At 44.2% G+C, this 13793-nt stretch overlaps 1 protein-coding gene across 1 annotated transcript; it reads right to left on the bottom strand.

Moving 5' to 3' along the window:
* Positions 1-1781: 1781 nt before the first annotated feature.
* UCHL1 (ubiquitin carboxyl-terminal esterase L1 (ubiquitin thiolesterase)) lies at positions 1782-13532 on the bottom strand. The gene is made up of 9 exons (XM_010858841.1): positions 13413-13532; positions 13275-13286; positions 12661-12789; positions 9747-9897; positions 7757-7842; positions 7632-7679; positions 6743-6809; positions 5788-5846; positions 1782-2213 (listed from the first exon to the last, which is right to left on the bottom strand). The coding sequence occupies exons 1-9, from the start codon at positions 13443-13445 to the stop codon at positions 2127-2129; spliced, it is 672 nt and encodes a 223-aa protein (XP_010857143.1). The 5' UTR covers positions 13446-13532; the 3' UTR covers positions 1782-2126.
* Between the last annotated feature and the right edge of the window lie 261 nt (positions 13533-13793).

Here is a 13793-nt window from a genome sequence, read left to right as displayed (position 1 = left end):
GCTATATTCAAGTATCAATCATTGAAAACAAATGTCATTTATCATTAATCCAAGCTTATGTTACATTAGTATGTCCTTATCTACAAATTAGTTAAGGTTTAATAAATGGCAAATACATTAGTTTTTTAAAAAACTTCTGAAAAGAAATCATTAAAAAAAAAAAAAAAAGCAAAAGCCTCATTGATTGAGGTATGTCAAAGGGACACAGGAGCCAACTGAAATAGCTCTCAATGCCCAAAGCTAAAAGTTACAACATGAGGTTACTAGATGATAACCCAGAGTATAAAATATCCAGGAGTTCATACTGATTACATAAATAGGTGAGGAGACAAAGCTCCCTTACAAAAGAATTCTGAATAATTTATATAGATACTCCACCTTCAAGGAGAAACAGAGCTTAATTCAACTCCCTGCTCCTATAGGAGGCGCTGTGCAGACCTCCTTCTACTATACAGTGGAGTGGGGGCAGGAGTAGCTTTACTATGCAGAAATGCAACCACTATCTAGCCAGGCGATCAAGGTGGTTATGTACTCTTGATACGACGTGACGAGACCAGCACTTTACCTGTGGTCTTCCGCCCCCAAAACTCATAACCTTAACTATGAGAACATTGGGCAAATCCCGAGAGGGGCATCCTACCAAATACTTGACCAGTACTCCTCACAACTGTTACAAGTCTTAGAAACCGTCATAGCCAAGAGGAACCTTAAGAGTATTTTGGATGGGATCCTCAAAAGAAAAAAGACATTAGGTAAAAACAAAAGCAATTTGAATAAGGTGTGGACTTCAGTCAATAGTATTTTCAATGTGAAGTGAAAATCGCCAACTCTTTGGGACCCCACGGACAGTGCAGCCCACCAGGCTCCTCTGTCCATGGAATTCTGCAGGTAAGAATACTGGAGTGGGTAGCTGTTCCGTTCTCCAGGGGAATCTTCCCAAACCAAAGTCTCCCGTATCACAGGCAGATTCTTTACCAGCCGAGCTACCAGGGAAGCCCATATTATCAATCAGTTCATTAACTGTGACAAACGTATCATATTAATGTTAAGATGAAATGGGGGAAATGGATGAGGGGTGTTAGTTGCTCAGCTGTGTCCAACTCTTTGTGACCCCATGGACTGTAGCCCACCAGGCTCCTCTGTCCATGGAATTCTCCTTGCAAGAATACTGGAGCGAGTTGCCATTCCTTTCTCAAGGGGATCTTCTCCACCCAGGGAATGACCCAGGTCTTCTACATCACAGGCAGATGTTTTCGCGTTTGAGCCACCAATGGATGAGGGGTATATGAGAACTGTAACATCTTGTTTTTCTATAAAATTACTCTTATGGCATAAGAAACATGATCACTAACACTGCATTAACCTTGTAAGAGGACAGGTAGTTACTAGGCTTATCATGGTAATCATTTCATGATGTATTTAAACGTCAAATCACTAAGTCGTAATCTGAAACTAACAATGTATTATCAACTTATTTAAATAACTGCTCCAAAAAAGTCTAATTTAAAAAAAAGCCTATAGGAACACACAGTAACATATACATTTGGGAAACTCCAGGAGTTGGTGATGGACAGGGATGCCTGGAGTGCTGCAGTTCATGGGGACACAGTCGGAGACGACTGAGCAACTGAACTGATAGGAAAAAATCTAGAAACACACTGAACTGATAATTTCATGATAATTTTCTTCCCAGTACTGTAAAAGTTCTTATATGGAAGGTATTTATGTAAATTGCTATGAAACTTTGGGATATATTGGAGGGAAGAAAAAACGAAAACCAGTTTAGGCTTATCTCTTATCAGCAGAAAACTTTTATTCAAGGACAAACCACATCCAAGGCCTTAACTTACAGACACAAACCAAAGAAGCCATTAAAGCATCAGATATTGAGGTACAAGACACAACGCGGGGAATGCTTCGCCATCACAGGCTGATGTCAAACTTACTCCATCGACAGCTGAGCTCTGCCAGTGTGGGGGCGTGGTTGAGGGTAAGTGCTTATCTGCAGAACCGAAGGAGAACAGCTGTGCTCTACAAGTACTGAAGCATTTTATACCAGCATTGGGGGGGATATACTTTCACAATGAAGGGAAGAGGGGGAGAAGCAAAGTGCCCCCCACGGGGCATTAGGCCGCCTTGCAGAGGGCCACAGCGGAGAAGCGCACCTCCCCCTGCTCACGCTCAGTGAATTCTCTGCAGACCTTGGCAGCGTCCTGAGGAAGAGGAAAGTTGTGAATTAAGTTCTAAACACCAAACAGCTCAAAATGAACACTTCAAGGGAAAATTATCATTGAGACCCGCAAAGTGCACCCTGACCAACTTTAAACTTCCCAACAAACTTGAAAACCAGGGCTTAAGACAAGAGGGAAAAAAAAAAAAAAATCAGGTGATGGGAAAGACAAGGACCCACATCACAGACAGGGCTTCAGAAGCCCTGATGGCCACTCGCAAATGCTCTGTGCTCCTGCCACCTTGTGCTGGCTTTGACAAGTACACCCTCTTCCCCTCAAATCCAGACAGAAAATTCACTTCTCTTCATTAGGGAAAAGTAAACATTCTGGTGGTGGTATCATGTCCCACTCTTGCGACACTATGGACTATAGCCTGCCAGGTTCCTCTGTCCATGAGATTCTCCAGGCAAAAATACTGACTGGAGTGGGTTGCCATTTCCTTCTCCAGGGGAAAGTAAACCTTCTACAAAATTTAAATATCTGGCATTCCAGGTACAGGTAAATAATTGCCTAGATATTTAGGGAATGCCATGAATTACTAATTCTAAAACCCAGATTACAAAGAATAAGGACAGAAAATTGATCCCAATGTTAGCTGCTGAATGCTAGGGTTTAAACGTATTGGGATCAGAATATTGATCATTGTTCAATTTGTAAAAAGTCCAGTAGAAAGAGTCCAACCAAAATATTAAATGTAAGACCTTTAAGAGGCTATTGGATGCTCTGACAGAAAACAATCACGGAACACTAGTTCCCAAGGTCTAAAATATCACCAACCTGGTCAGTTTTGGCCCTTAGAAAGCATCAACCATACCCTGGTTTTCTTCGTACTTTGGAACCACTCAGAAAAACTGTAGGGGATCTAAAGTAACATTCTATCGGAATTTTTAATACATTGGTATTACAGACTGCCTTCCCCAAATCTACTTTCCTTTAGGACCCATGGTGTTCATTAACATTAAGGGTGTGCCTCTAAAGACAACAGCCATCTGCTACACACACTAAGCAGTGACCTAATTCACTCAAATTTAAGATGCCTGGGTTAAGTCTATGTATTTTCTCACCAGTTTAGCAAGTTTATTTGGAGTATAACCTAGGGCCTCCCTGATAGCTCAGTTGGTAAAGAATCTGCCTGCAATGCAGGAGACCCCGGTTCGATTCCTGGGTCAGGAAGATCTGCTGTAAAAGGGAGAGGCTACCCACTCCAGTGTTCTTGGGCTTCCCTGGGGGCTCAAACAGTAATGAATCTGCCTTCAATGTGGGAGACCCTGGGTTGGGAAGATCCCCTGGAGAAGGGAAAAGCTACCCACCACTCCAGTATTCTGGCCTAGAGAATTCCCTGGACTGTGTATAGTCCACGGGGTTGCAAAGAGTTGGACACGACTGAGTGACTTTCACTTTCACTTAGATAACCTAAAACATCTCTAACCATATAGGACCAGTCTTAGGAAAAGAATTCGCACTAAGATGCTGGCTGATTGTAATATAGTTTTGTGTTTTTTAACAAAAAGGTTTTTACCTTCCCCACACCTCATAAATTCTACTCACAGAAGTTTTAGGTACTCTATGAAGAGTACATTTTATGGTACAGGCATACCGCGTTTTATTGCACTTCACTTTACTGGGCTTTGAAGATACTGCATTTTTTTCTTTTTTACACAAATTGAAGCTTTGTAACAACCCTACACGGAGTAAGTCTACTGGCAGCACTTTCCCAGTGCATGTGCTCACTGTGTACGTGTGTCCCATTTTGGTAACTCTCATAGTATTTCAAACTTTCCATTAATATTAAATTTGTTATGGTTATCAGTGATCTTTGATGTTCCTATTGCAAAAATACTGACTCACTGAAGGCTCAGGGATAGTCAGCCAATTCTTAGCAATATTTTAAATTAAGCTATGTATATTTTTTTTTAGACATAATGCTATTGCACACTTAAACATGGTTTTTATATACACTGGGAAGCCAAAAAATTCAACTCTTATGATACCCAATTTATTGTGATGGTCTGGAACTGAACCCACAATGTGAGGCGTGCCTGTGTTAGCATAACCTTAGATAGGAGTTAAGTATGCACCTGGGAAACTTTATTAGAAGGACCAGAGCCTTCAATCCAAGTAGGATGCAACGAGAATTACTGCCCCTATTCTTTTTCTCCCCCATAAGTGAATCCTGACTCTCATGCAAACCCTCATCCTGTTTCTCTAGGTCTAGTTCTCATTCCGTATCACCATTCTCAGGTACCCCTGGTATATCCAAGAATTAGCTCTGACTGATCTCAGGTGTATATGAAAGCTAGCCAGAGAAAGGGACCCTCCCTCCAAGAATGGCATCACTTGGTCCACTAACACCTTGAGGTCACCAGGCCTATGGCATTCCAAAGACAGGTCTATTATAAAGGCAGTATTGTAGAGTGGCTAAGAGCACAGACAGCCCAACTATCTGAAGCTTGATTCTACAGTTTGTCATTGACCGTGGGCATCACTCACCTCTGCACTTCAGCTTCCTCACCTATAAAATGAGAGTGACTACCTCACAGCATCATTGAAAGGACTGTGAAACAGGTAATTAACATAGTACAGCATCTAGTCTGGAGTCGGCAAACTGCAATGTGTGGACCAAATCCAGCCTGCTGCCTATTTTTGTGAATAAAGTTTAAGTGGAACACAGCCATACACATTCATTTAGACACTGCCTATGGGCTTGCCTTGGAGCTGTCACAGAAGAACTGAATACATGCAAGAGCCCATATGCCACAGGAAGCCTAAAATATTTCCTGGCTCGTCACAGAAAAAGTTTTTGCCAACTCCCTGTCTGCACATAAGCACACCAAAGAGTTTAGCTTTTATTACGACAAATGAAGAAGTTGTATCTTAACATCATGTTCAATTTTATTACAATTAAGTAATTTTCCTTTATAAAAGCAAACTGATTCAACTCTAGATTCATTTTTAGGGTGAAGTGGACTAGTCTGCCAGCTCTATTTTAGAATTAAGAGCTATCTGCAGTCACTTGTACCAGGATGGTTACATATTGACCCTGAATCTTAAAGTTCTTTTCAGGCATGTTGTGAATTTGCTTCTTTTGACCTGTTAACAGTGGAGTGGCCATGTGGGAAGAAAAAACTCAAAAGAGTTAACCACATAACCAGAATTCACAGGTCAAGACTGACCCACACTCAACTGTCAGAGATGGATTAGGCAAGGCTTGGGTTGCTGTTCCTTGAGTCTGAGTCAGTGGCTATGATGTAATCTGACAAAGGGACAATGGTCACCTTAATCCCAAAGGGAGTAAGCAATAACTTTCAGGCTAATTCTAACTGTGGGCTAAAGACAGAACACAAGACAGATTAATCAGGGCTGCTCTAAAGCACCTTGTTTAAAACCCTTTGCATAAAATGAGGTAGATAGAATTACTAAGATGATCTTTAAGCCCTAAAGACTGCTCTTATCCCAGATGATCGATGCTGGCTGTACTGAAAAAAGTTTGCATTTCAGAACAGACAAACTGGCTAACACAATGTGGGCCCCAGTGGAAATGGATGCCACAGATTACCTGCAGCAGTGAGTCCTCTGAGCTGGTGCCATGGTTCACCGGAAAAGGCATCCGTCCATCTGAAACAGAAAAGCCAGGCATGTCGGTTCTCTCTCCATCTATGTTTTCTGGCCACTGTGCTTGTACCACTTAAAGGCAAGCTTTAGATTCTTCCAAATACAACTACCACTCCCACTGAGGGAAGGCTGCCTATAAACAGGCTGGAAATGAGGGTCAAGTTTTCCTAGTATCCATCCCAGGCATTCTAATCTACAAGCGCCAAGACCACACAAGCCCAATCCAGTGACCTAACAGCAGGGCTTGTGCCCATCTCTCGAGAAGGACCACAGCACAGAAGTTAGATGCAGTCTGTAGGTACACGAAGGTGGAGGCAAGACAAAGGGATCTTTGAGATTTCATGTGTCCCTCAACAACTGCTGACTGGCCCCAAGTTTTCCTTGCTCTTGCTTGCCCATAGGTAGTATCTTGGCTTGAGATAACACAGCTGCAAGTCTTTCCCCATTAATACAAAGGGGATGACTCCTAAAACAGAGATGGATGATCTTCCTCATTGCCTGTAAAACCAGCTAACAGGAATTACCCCCAACATATCTAAATTCTTTTTACACAGATAGGTCATGTTTAAGTATTTATTTCCTTCTAAAAGTATTCCTTGTCTGAAAAGGATGATGGTGGAGACTATACTGGTGATGCTACAGTAGAAGGTAGAAGACAGAATCTGAATGCGTATCTTGAAGTGGCTGACCCATTCTCTTTACTGGTTTGTGACTAAATCCATTCATTCCACTGGTCAGCTGTCCGAGGGAGGTACTCTGGGCACGACAAGGGTTAAATGCCCCCGTAAGAGCTTAAAGATATACTAAGTGCAGCCATAAAGCCCCACACCAGTACTCTAAGAGGAACTGTGTGTGAGAGAATGCATGCAGTTACATTAGACTCCAACAGTGAAACATACCAAGCTCATAGAGGTGGCCATCCACGTTGTTAAACAGAATAAAATGGAAGTTCACTTTGTCATCTACCTGAAGAGAATCAAGACATTTTTTTCGAAAATGAGAATTTTTACTGTATGATATACTGCATTTAAAAATAAAGCTGAAAGAAAAAACTAAGATATACATGACATAACATTGAATAAGTTTAAGGTGTACAATCTGTTGATTTGATATCTGTATTTTGCAATATACAATAAGCAGGACCTAATTTGTTAAAGTCCCTAAGTGGAATATGCTTGAACCAACTTGCCTATGTATTATTTTAAATGATTAGAGCTAATATCTATTTCCCATATATTAGGTTTTATTCTAAGACTATTAAAGTAGATATACAGTAACTATCAGAACTCTTAAGACTTGCTTTTTACTGAGGAAGAAACTAAGACTTCAGGAAGATAAGCATCTCACCCAAGGTCAAGACTAGATAGTGGCAGAGCCAACTAGGGTTGTATAAACAAATCTAACAGTTGACTCGAAGGCTCTGTTATTACTGGTATACCTAAGTCATCTAGAAACTGTTAGTCCTTGCTGGTCTAGCTTGCTCTCCAAGTGACTAAGAGTATCTAAAATGTTTATTACTAAGAAGGGTGTTACTTACTCTACTAGACCCATTTGAGTCTACATAAAACATTATCAGCCTGAATTTACTCAAGACTGTGTCAACTGCCAATTAGCTATTTTGAGGAGCCATTTTTATGAACAGGTCTGGTCAAGGCATTATTTTGGTAGAACTTTCTGGATTCCTCGGCCTTGAGTAGACACATGTGCTGGATCCTGCTGAGAGGTTTTTGCACAGGTTTCTGGGGAAACAGAGGACGCCTGGACCACCTGGCTTTAACTTGTATTTACCCGACATTGGCCTTCCTGGGCCACGGCATCGTGGGCTGCCTGAATGGCCTGCGGAAAACACAGGAGAGTTAGCACAGAAACCTCCAGAGTACTAAAAATCAATGTTCTAGCAGTTCTCTTCCTACCTCATTCTTTTCAAAGCACTTTGCTCTGTCTTCAGGGGACAACTTCTCTGTTTCAGAAAGAAACTGTTTCAGAACAGACCCATCCTCTGGGGGGAAAAAAACAAAAGCATCATTAGTACAGGTATAATGTGAATGGGTGCACATTTATTGGAGACAGCGCATCCTTGGTCATGTTTGGCAACCTGAAATTTTACCATGGCCTCAAAGGATGGGAATGAGCTGTCCCCTCCCCAGCCCCTTTCTCCAACCCCTCCCTTCTCACTGCATTCAAACCAGAGAACTCTCCCTTCTTCTAGGGGGTTCAGGCTCCTCCTTACATCTCCCTGGCTCCCCAACCCCTTCGTCTTCCACTTCACCCTTATCTCTTTGATCACATCTGTTACAGCACTGATCCAACTGCAGCACCAATCTGTGAGATTTTTGATGCCATAAAGGCAGATCTGTCTCGTCTAGTCCTGTCATCTACGGCAGCTACCCATGCATAATGAATGTTCACTGCATGCGTGATGCAGCATTCAAATCTAGTAATGGTTCTCAAACCAAGACTTATTTCAGGGCAAAGAAAAGCAATCTTAGTAATACGGTTATCCAGACAGACATCAACCTAAAGACCTGAAATGCAAAGCACCTAACAGCTGGCCTAGAACAGCTGACTAGCCGACGGTTGGTGTCAACACTGTGTCATTGCTCAGTGAGTACGAAGCCAACAGCACCTCGCGTTTCTAAAGACCTCGATTTGAATTTTCAGCTCTAAACGTTTCAGATTTGCTAAATACACACCATTCAAAATTCGGAAGTTACAGGAAACGTTTCATAACTTTATGAGGAGAACTATGACTCAGATTAGGCCTGTGGCACCATCAGGACCATGTCTACAGAATTACAGTATCTGCAGTTGCAGGAATACAACATTCTAAAGAAAATGATACTTACTGCAGAAGAAATAAAAAGGACCAAGCTACAACTTTTTAATATGACTATGCTGCGTCAATTATTTGAAAAAGCAGCTTCTAGAAGATCTGGTCCCTTTATGGCTGGATAACCCCCTGCTTTTTAATTTCAAAATTATACAAAGAGTAGAGTCTGAACCACAATTCCTTTGTTAAAAAAGTTATCTGACCTGCTACAAGCGACAGCATGGACTCTTAGATGAAGTTATTCAGTTCTCAGCCACCCCCATCCACTGTCTAAATCAGGAGTTGGCAAACTACTGCTGCCTATCTTTGTAAATAAAGTTTTACTGGAACACAGCCACATCCACTGCTTTACATCTTGTCTAAGGCTGCTCTTACTTATAGCACTACAAGGGCAAAGAACATATGGCCCTCAAAGCCTAAAAGACTTACTCTTTGGCTTTTAAATGTGTTGACCCTTGGCCTAAATCATATATAATGCCATGTATTTTACCATTGTTAGCACTGTTAATTGAGCTTCTGACAACTTCAGGGCTAAGACTCATCTCTTCTATGTCCTCCACAGCACCCGCTGGAGGCAGGCTAAAACCCCTGACCCAGCTTTGTTCAGAGATGGATCATTCAAAGTGCTGGGCTGTGGCTATGCCCCTGCAGGATCTCCTGCTGCTTTAGGCCATGTTAGTTCTCCTGTTGCTTATGAGACACTGCACCATTAAACAAAGGTCCTAAAGGCTGGTATGTTATGGCTTAACATCAACTCTAGCTCTTTAGAATTGTTGAGACTAGACCAGGAACACATGACAATCATGACAATTCTCTGTCTGCTCATGGGAGAGCCCAAGAGTCTGACTCTCCAGGTGGAGGAAGCCATACCACGCTTCTTGGAAAATGAGCTTCCCTTCCTCAAAAGAGAAAGAACAATGAGAATTCAGCTGCTGATCCTATATGCATGAGTAGGTTTTCAAAAAAATTTTAAGGCAATGGCTTTGCTGAACAGACCCTTGGGAATGTTGGAAGGAAGCACTGCAGTTAACTGAAGATCAACTAGAGGGTGACTGGCCTCAAAACCCACTCACCGAACTCCAGTTTGTCCTGATTATTGGCCACTGCATGAATGAGTCCGATGGTTCCACAGGAGTTGCCAATGGTCTGCTTCATGAAGTACACCTTGGGACTGACTTCTTGTCCCTTCAGCTCTTCAATTTGTTTTTTCCTGAAGTTCTCATGCTGTGAGTTCAAGAAGACATTTTTACATCTCAAAATGCAAATGCAAAGAACAGATGGCAGCACAGTGAGTTCTAGTGCCTAAACGGAGACACAAGTGGGATGTGTGACCAGGAGTCTTGGTCCTAGGTGCTGGCTGGCACCCAGAGAATGGCCCGTCTGCCTCCCATACCAAGTCAGCCAGTGGGGTTCTGAGAGGTGCAGACACTCCACCCTGCAGCTGCAGTGCAGTAGCGGTCTTGGATTGTAGCCCAAGTTTGTCTAGACACCACCGCCACCTTTTAGCTTGAGATGGATGGTGTGCTGAAGTCAGAAAAACAGACAAGTTCGTTCTTTCCTTCCTTTTAACACCAACAACTGTATCTTACACACGCACTCCAATCAAGCGATGGTCAACTGAATGCCCAAGAACACCAGCTAGTTTATACTTCTTTATTCTTTGAAGTTATTCTAGTCCAAGTACATGTCACTTCAAAAACAAAACTATAGAAAGGAACGATTTAAAGAAATTAACTACTCCCTCATGTTTTTAATAAAAAACTGCCTGCAATGCAAAGACACGGGTCTGATCCCTGGGTCAGGGAGATCCCCTGGAGAAGGAAATGGCAACCCATTCCAGTTATTCTTGCCTGAGAAATCCCATGGACAGAGGAGCCTGGTGGGTTACAGTCCATGGGGTTGCAAACAGTCAGACATGACTGAGCAACTGAACAACAACTTTTAGGGAGGAAAGACAACTGGTCTAGCGTGCTGGATTGTGAGTTCACAAAAATTTCTCCTGAAAGAAATAGGAGACACTTGTTTCTTTGCCAATTATACACTACAGAAATACTAATTTTTACAACCAGTATAAATCGTACAGAACCCCAGAAGTATGTATATTTCTAATTCTAGTAGCCTTGCATTATTTTACATGGAATTGAAGTTTCAGCTTTGTCTGTGGTACTATCAAAGGTATAAGCTCTCTTGTCACATAAGATCAACTCCAAGTAGTAGGACGTTCTAGCATCATCTACTGTACTTGAATTGAGCTTCCATCGACAGTTAAGGATTTTCACTTTTCTAAAAAAAGATTTAATTTTTCAAAACGGGGTAGCATCATCCTTTATGGTTGTCTGAACTCCTGCATGGCGACACTTCCGTAAGTATTTCATGATCACTTAAAATGTTTTAGAAGTAGTCCATTTAGGATTTCATAATATTCTTTGACAAAATTAGATGCTTTCTAAATTAACATTAGCTTTTTGGAAGTCCACCTATAAACCTCAACTTGCTTTGAATCTGCTTCAGTATTTAGCCCAGAAGGTGTTTTGTGTCACAAAATAGGCATTCACTAAATCTGATAGACTTAACTAGAGCTAAAGGAAAAAGTATCGCGCTCTCTCAAGCACAAAATGTTCAATCCAGAATGTTCTCTAACCAAGAGCTGCTTGATCCAGCAAAATGAGACCAGTGGGCTCTTGTAAGACAAATACGTTTCTCCACTGCCTCCCAGAGGCCTTGCATTTTGAGTGCTGTAGCTCAAAAATGCCCGAGTCATCATGGTTCCTCTATTAAGAAACCTCTGTGAGAGGCTCAAATGAGAGAAAACTGCATTTGACTTGATCTACAGGGAACATACTCTGACTTGCAATTATTTGGGAACTCCATTTTCACCTAAGTGAAAATTCAGTAACAAACATGTCGGTGGGATTATCCTAATAGCTTTTAATAACTGTTTTTAACCCCCAATACTTGGCCCATTGGAGGAACACCTGAACTTTCCAAAGGCTTAATTTATACTGAGATGTTTCTAGAATTGTCGCCTTAGGATGCTGCGAGTTAAACTCACTGTTTGGAATGATGCCCCATAGGCTAATGCCCCTGGAGTTTCACTTAAGCAAAATTCAACCACTCCTAAATCAGGGATCGAGTGGCAGCACTTTAAGACAGACAAAGCCATGCTCACAAGTGGGATTCCGTACAGCCAAGACAATCACCGTAGCCACGTTTTTATATCTGATAGTCAGTCTTTGAGGTACATCCATGCATACTTGCAGGAGGAAGACCATCTAAAGAGAAATGAAAAAGCATTTCCAAGACAGGTCTAATGTCCACCTGTTCAATAAGCTACAAGGTCAGAGAGCTAGAAGGTGATTTCCACACCGGAACCAGGCACAGTGATTAAGCTTTAGAAAAACAAGTAAGAGAGACTAAAAAAAAAACAAGTAAGTTGTAGGGCGTGGAGGTTTGGGAAGAAACCCCTGTATCCACTGAAGGCCCAGGCAGTAGAGGCGTAAAATTAAAGAACCTATTGTTTACTTCGGGTTTAGGCCCACGAGATCCCTCCATTTTACACCAAGGTGGGAGTCTGAGAGAGAACCAGACAATAAAACGACAGATCACAGCCCTTAAAGGCAAACAATCGACCAGCCACTCCTTGGCGTGAAAAGCTCGGAAAAGCCTAGGGTCAACCTGACTCAAGAGTAGGATGAACAATCTTCCTGGATAATCAGGATGATGGAACCGAGATGCTGCTTCTCTTCCAAGTTTAAAGCAATGCTGATGGACGCGAGACAAAACAATAAACTCAATAAACAGGACCCCCAGGGAGTAAGGAACCACTAAAGTGTGAATTCTCCCTCCATCCCCAACAAGGAAGAGGCAGTGTGCCAGGACTGGGCGGCCAGAACGGGAGGAGACCCTACACCGTCTTCAACGCCTCACTCGGGTTTGGGGGCAGCGCGCACAGCGCGGAGCCTGCGCACCCCGGGCCCCACGCCCTACCTGCGCCGTGAGCGGAAAGAGCAGCAGCAGCGCGCAGGCCGGCGCTGGCACCGAGCCCAGAGACTCCTCCTCCAGTCCCAGAACATCCTCGAAGCGCCACTGGCCGGCGACCCCCAGCCGGGTCAGCACCTGCGGAGAGGAAATAGAGCGGCCCGGTGCGGAGACCCAGAAGTGCGAACCCCCGCCGGGAGGCGGGCGGAGGCGGCGGGCGCGGGCTCCGCATCCTCGCGCCCCTACATGGGCCTGGGAGGAGCCTGGCCCAGCCCCGCCCCGCCCCCCACCCCAGCCGGGCGCAATGACACAGCACAAAGCGCGGCCCACACGTGGCTCCCGCGACGCCCGGGCATCCCTAGTCCGCGCGCCCCCGCGCCCACGCCCTCGGGAGCTCGGCCTCGCGCTCGCATCTGGGCGCAGCCTCCTCCATCCCACCCACGACCGGTTTCGCAGAGTCACCGCCGCCCCCCATGCAGCAGCAGGGAGAGGGCGCCCGGGCCGCGCCCCAGCCCCCCCGCCTCTAGAGTGCGCAGGGGGCCGCTGGGTCTCCGCAAAACAGCCGAAGGCGCCTCGGTGCTCCCGGGGGGAGGAGGACAGTGGCAGCGCGAGACGTCACTCACTTTGTTCAGCATCTGAAAAGCAAATGCAAAAAAAAAAAAGCAAAGATAAAAGCAGTCAGTGATACGCTACCTAGCGAGGGCTGACCCTCGGCCCTGCGCTCTCCGCCACCCCCGGGCAACCATGCACCTGACGCTCACCTCGGGGTTAATCTCCATTGGTTTGAGCTGCATCTTCGCGGACGTCGAAACGAACACAACCCAGAGAAGCGAAAAAACAGCGAGCGGAGCCGCCCAGGCTGCAGCTATAAGGCGCCGGCCTGACGCATTGTGGGTGCCTGCGCAGGGGGAGCAAAGGCAAAACCAAGCGAGGGGAAACGGTCAGTCGCCGCCAAATAGGCACGAATCCCCCCATGCGCAGCGCGGAGTGGTACGGCCTAGCCCCCAAACCTTGCAGTCTCACTTGCTGGTGAGATAATCTGGTGGTTGTGAAGATGGGTTTTGTTGGTAGGTGTTTCTTGCATGTGTGGAGCAGTCCTTTTGATGCAGTCTAATTTTTTGCGAAGTTTCTGGAAAACCACG

This window comes from Bison bison, unplaced genomic scaffold, assembly GCF_000754665.1.
Source record: "Bison bison bison isolate TAMUID 2011002044 unplaced genomic scaffold, Bison_UMD1.0 scf7180017864451, whole genome shotgun sequence".
Taxonomy (NCBI): Eukaryota; Metazoa; Chordata; class Mammalia; order Artiodactyla; family Bovidae; genus Bison; species Bison bison.
This window is presented reverse-complemented; position numbering and strand designations above follow the sequence as displayed.